At 46.4% G+C, this 5,815-nt stretch overlaps 1 protein-coding gene across 1 annotated transcript; it reads left to right on the plus strand.

The window, feature by feature from the left end:
- Positions 1–1,807: 1,807 nt before the first annotated feature.
- Positions 1,808–2,850, plus strand: LOC104862530 (zinc finger protein 852). Its single transcript, XM_033762710.1, has 2 exons — positions 1,808–1,982; positions 2,135–2,850. Exons 1-2 carry the CDS (start codon positions 1,808–1,810, stop codon positions 2,848–2,850), a joined length of 891 nt encoding a protein of 296 aa, XP_033618601.1.
- Positions 2,851–5,815: the final 2,965 nt, after the last annotated feature.

Here is a 5,815-nt window from a genome sequence, read left to right on the forward strand (position 1 = left end):
GAGCCTGAGACCAGGCTTGGCCTAAAGCCGGGAGGACCCGAGACCACAGGCCTCCAGAGTCCTAGAGCGGCAGCGCGGGAGTCCCGAGCGCAGAGGGAGGGGGAAGGGATCTCGGGTCGGGAGGAGTGGAGACGCTAGGCCTCCCGGGTCCTAGAGCGGTCGCGCAGGGACGCAAGGCGGAGGAGGCGGTGTGGAGGGGTGGAGGGCAGTTAGTGCCTCGGGAGGCTGTGCCTGGTGGGTGGGGACGCGGGTTCCGCGTGGGGTTGGCGACTGGAGCGCAGGGACGAGCAGGGCCAGGCTGGGTGGCCTAGGGCGAAAGAGCCACCTCCGTGTTCTCGGCCCGGGAGCTGGGTGTGGGGATGCTGGCCAGGGATCCCAGCACTCTGGGAGGCTGAGGCAGGAGGATCACAAAGCGATTTAGCGAGGCCCTGTCTCAAGATAGAAATAAAATAGGGCTGTGGATGTAGCTCAGTTTGAAGGCCCTGGTTTCAATTTGTAGTACCGAAAAACAAAGACGAAACAACAAAAAAAACACATGCCCAAGTATACACACACATACATGTTTTGATTATGAGGCCGGGTCGTGATGCCGCTACTTTTTAAACACTTTTTCATGTGATGGGACAATCCTGGTTTATGCTACCTGCAGTTTTAACCATTGAAAAGTATAACTTAATGACATTAAGTACATTCATAATACTTTTTAAAAATCGAACTGGCAGGCCAGGCGTGGTGGCGCACGCCTGTAAACCTAGCACTTGGGAAGCTGAGGCAGGAGGATTGCCACGAGTTGGAGACCAGCCTAGGCTACATAGTGTGTTCCAGGTCATTCTCTACATAGTGAGACCCTGTCTCAAGACTCACCCCCCCCAAAAAAAATTGAACTGGCAGAATGTTTCTTTTTCCTTTTTTCTTTTTTTCCCCTGTGCTGAGCTTTGATCCCGGGACATATACTAGGAGGTTACTCTACCACTGAACTGCATCCCAGCTCCATTCGTTCAATATTTTGAGTTTAAATTGGCGCTGTCATGACACCCCTAGAACATTTTTTTCCCAAGGATAGCTATGACATCGTGTTTGTAGTTATTTACCATTCTACACATTTACATTAAGCTGTCAATCTCAACAAGTGATGTTTGTCAAGGAAAATGACAAACTCTTGTTAGGCTGGTTATCTTACAAAGAAGAACCAGTCTACAAAAATGCAGATTTTCAACAAAGGTTTAGCTCTCCCCTTCAGCCCTGGAAGTATGTGCTCAAGGTGTTGCGTACGTGTGTATGTCTTTCTACATGTATTAGGACCGAGGAATTTGGCTGCTCTTGTATGTTTTCTCAATGCCAAAGCAGACAGATTTCTTTTACTAAGGATTTAGTATTATGGGGACTTCTGGAAGCTTTCACGTGCATTGCAGTCTGGCTCTCGATTGCCAATCATTCCAACATGCCGTGCTAACTCAGTGTCCACCTATCCTGCTATATATTTTTCCTCATTAATTTTATTGGTACATTTAAGCGATACAGTATGATGACATTCATCATTGGAAATTTGTGCCTTTATGTAATCCATCTTGATTCTTATTTTTCCCCATTTCCCTGCCCGCCCTCCCTCACATTGCTGTTTTTTTCCACTGACCCCACCTCACTTTGTTTTTCTATCCCTGAAGAAAAAAGAGGGGATAGCTTTCCCAATTTTCTGTCTTCCTTTCCTTGTACCCTTTCATTCTTTAGTGTTGCATAATGTGACACAGGCTACCTACCACAGAGCAAGAATGTTTCCTTGTTTCTCTTGGCATCAGGTGAAAACAGGATGGAGAATTCAGAGCTCCCTGCAAAGGCCATTTCTAAGCCATCGGAGACACCTGAGAGGTCATCCGAGGGCCTCCTCGGGGTGGCTCCCAGACCGGACGCTGGCGATGGCTGTGAAGATGCTTTAGAGCAGCTGGGAGGGAGGCCCTTGGACGAAGGAGGGAGTGGATTGGAAAGTGAGTTCCTGGAAATAACAGACGAGGATAAGAGTCCCACAGAAGACAGGTGTGAGGAGTAGGTGTGTGGGAAGGGGCGCCCCAATCTGTCCTCCGGGCCCGCTCAACATCTAGGCGTTCCGAGGGGCCGGAAGTGCTGTGAGCGTGACGAGCGTGGGAAAGTGTTCCGTCGGAGGCCACGCCCCCTCGGCCCCCGCAGAGTCCGCAGTGGGGAGAAGCCGGCGAGTGTGGCGAGTGTGGCGAGTGCGGCGAGGCGTTCAGTCGGAGGAAGTGTCTCATTCGACACCAGAGCCTCCACGCTGGGGCAAAACCACGCAAATGTAGTGACTGTGGGAAAGCCTTCACTCAAAACCCTCAGCTCACTGACCGTGAGCGAATTCACACTGGAGAAAGACCTTGTGAATGCAGTGAGTGTGGTGAGGCATTTGGTCTGAGTAAGTGCCTTGTTCGGCGCCGGAGACTTCACACAGGTGCAAAACCCTATAAATGCAATGAATGTGGAAAATCCTTTAATCAAAACTCTCGCCTCGTTATACACCAGAGAATTCACACTGGTGAGAAACCCTACGAATGCAGTGAGTGTGGGAAGGTCTTCAGTGCCAGCTCTAGCCTGATGGTACATCGGAGAACACATACTGGGGAGAAACCCCATAAATGCGAGGATTGTGGGAAAGCCTCGGCGACAGCTCACAGCTTATCGTGCCCCGGAGAGTTCACACTGGAGAGAAACCTTATGAGTGTATTGACTGCGGGAAAGCCTTTAGTCAGCGTTCCACTTTTAACCACCGCCAACGGACTCACACTGGAGAGAAGCCCTCAGGTCTGCCTCATCCTTCAGGTGCCGGTCTTAGACAGTAAAGGACTTTGAGAGAAGCTACCTTTGTCAAAACTCTGTGCACCCTTATCTTCCCCCCATTCCCGATTGTTTTCTCTTGGGCCACTAAGGTGAGAGAGTAATGCAAATCTTCACTATTGGACAGTCACGGACTAAGCATTTCATTTACATGTGATTGGCCTCTTTGAGTATGTTACAATCTCATTTGTTAGTATTCGTCTCATGGATTGTGTTTATAAGGAAGAAAGAGTGTATCTTTGTTCTATTGCAGACACTCAGTTTCATTACTCATGCGAAGTCATTCTACAATCCCTTACGATAGCTACAGGAAGTCCTTTGTAAGACATTCTGCAGTACTATTTTTTTCCTTTGTTTTGGTACCAGGGATCGAATTCAGGTCCTTGTGCTTGCAAAGGCAGGCGCCAGAACCACTGAGCTAAATCCCTGGCCCTCCTATTTCTTATCTGTCATTCTCCACATGTAGTTTTTAAACTCATGTTTTCTTCTTTAGCCTTGATTTGTTTCTTATTCTGGAAAACTGTTCTCATTTGCTCGTCTATGTTCCCTTGCAGTGTTCAAAATCCACCTCACCTCTGGCATTTTTCAAATGCTTCTTAATTCCTCTTAAGCTTCTATTGATTGTGATCCAATTACAACTGTTAAATACTTTGTAAATTATTTTCAACTTAATGTATTTGAGTATACTTCATGATAACTTAAAAGCTCTTTAAAATGGGTATACTATTTGTTTTTATAAAGACAGTAGTTTTAGTGATAGGGAATACTTTTATAAATAGCAAAAATCTATAAAGTGTTACAATGTAAAGTGGCTTCTGGGTCTCTAACAGCAGTTTGTTTTGTTTAGCTCAAAACTAATAGGCACCGAAGGCACCAAGTGCTGAAGGAGGCATTGGTCTGACCCTGAGATATCAGGGCACATCAAGGTCTTGAGCTCCCAGAGACTGAAGCCACCTGATCCTGAAAGGGTCAAGATAAAAAGGACCACTGCCAACATTTGCTCCCGTGACCCTGAACACCTCCCCTCCTACGGGCTAGAATAGATAATTAGGCGAATCTTAGAGGTAAACGCCCAACTGCAAAGAACTGTTACGCCTGGGTTGAAAGCTAACTCTCCTGTGCCGGTGATGTGAACTGTGAGAGTGAAATGTAACCGCCCACGTGAAGTCAAGGCCTGAAACCCTATGAAAGGAGGAGCTGTAACCCAGTGCGTCGTTGATCCAGGCACGGCTTATGCAACCCCCATAGATGAGTGAATTTGTTATTTTACTTCCATTCCGCCGCCTCTGTGTGTCACTTTCTGCTTCCTTCCGTAACATTAGTACTCATTGCTAAATAAATGTTTATTTTAAAAGATAAGTTTTTAAACCTAACTGCTGAATCTCAATGTGTACAGTTGTCTTCCCCATTCACTGGACAAGAGGCTTGTAAAGATGGGTGTAGAATCCTAGAGCATCACACAGAGACGTCTCGTGTTCCACATGCACATCTGGTTCTTACAACTGGTATTTCGGCATCACATAGCCAATGGACCTGTGACTAGGTATACATCTAGGTGATTGCTTTGGCAGTGACGTTCTCCCTGGGCCCTTTTCACCCTGCACACTTACTCAGGTTTTAAACTAGCTGACTATATCCTGCCTCATAAACAGAGTTTGTAGTCAGAAGTCCTGGGTAATTGGAATTTATGGTGATCAATTTTGTGACAAGGTAACAGAGCGAAGCTAATATGTTTTCCTTATCAACTAATCCTGTCTACATACAACTGCCATCTTCAAAATGAAACTACCCTTTTCTGGGTGATCTTCTTTTCCACAAAATCGTAAGAAACAGGATCTCTTAAAGGGTTTTCTGTGCTTCTGGTCGTGTGTCAGTCACGAGCTTGAACAACTTCCCTTCCATCCGTCATGTTGTGGTACAGGGGAAGTTTTCTCTGTGGTACAAACTCTCTCTTCATCCCCCTAACTTCCTCTTAGCAGGACAGGATGAGCAGGGAGGCAGTTAGAGATGTAGGTTACGGAGACATGTCAGATACGTAACCTGGAGGAGAGATCTTGTGAGCTGTGGTTTATATCTCAGACAATGGAGAAGCAAGGAAGAGAATCAAAGTTTAAGAAAGTAAGAACGAGCCAGGTTGTAATCTCAGCTAGTTGGGAGCCCGAGGAATCAGGATTACAAATTTGAAGTCAGTCTGGGCCACTCAGTGTGACCCGATCTCGCCGGTGGGGTGAGGATTTAACTTACCGGTAGTATGCTTATCTAGCATGTGCAAGGCCCTGGGTTCAGTCTCCAGAACTGCAAGGAAAAATTAAATGGGGAGTTGAGGGTGTGATTCTGAGGGAGACAGCTCACAAAGTTGGAAAGGCCTATTAGGGGCACCGTTTGTGGGTGGTCTACAAACTTACCGAACTTAGGACACAACTAAATTCGTCATTGGTGAATATGTTTTTTTAATTTGCAGCTATATTTTTGTGTTTGCCTCTATATTACTTTAAAAAAACATTCAGGTTGGATTGGGGGACTAGAGGTTTGTGTTCCATATCCCAGAGAACAGCCTAAACCTTTATGAGCGCATGGCCAGTCTCTCACCCTTAGTCGGACATTTCTGGTCATATCTTTAATATAACCATCTACCTGCTTGATGCTGCAGGTTTTTTTACCTCTTGGTTTTTGTCTGCTCGTTCCCAGGCACACTGTGCGGTAGGTGGGAAGCAATGCTTTCCATTCCTGTGTTAGCTCATACCACGAGCCTGGTACCCCATAGCAATGGGTGGCCTGACATCTGGTCAAAGCCTCAGGGTCATAGGTGGAGGAGAAACAGCTGTAGTTTGAAAGCCATACTTTGTTTCTCCTGGTCATTGCTAGTGTACACCTTATTGTTTCTTAAATGTTATATTAGCATCCATTTAACCTTGTTTTTTTTTTTTTTTGGTACCAGGGATCAAACTTGGGACCTCGCGCTTGTGAGGTAGGTGTGGTA

Source organism: Fukomys damarensis, unplaced genomic scaffold (assembly GCF_012274545.1).
Source record: "Fukomys damarensis isolate Sample0158 unplaced genomic scaffold, DMR_v1.0_HiC HiC_scaffold_12, whole genome shotgun sequence".
Lineage (NCBI taxonomy): Eukaryota > Metazoa > Chordata > Mammalia > Rodentia > Bathyergidae > Fukomys > Fukomys damarensis.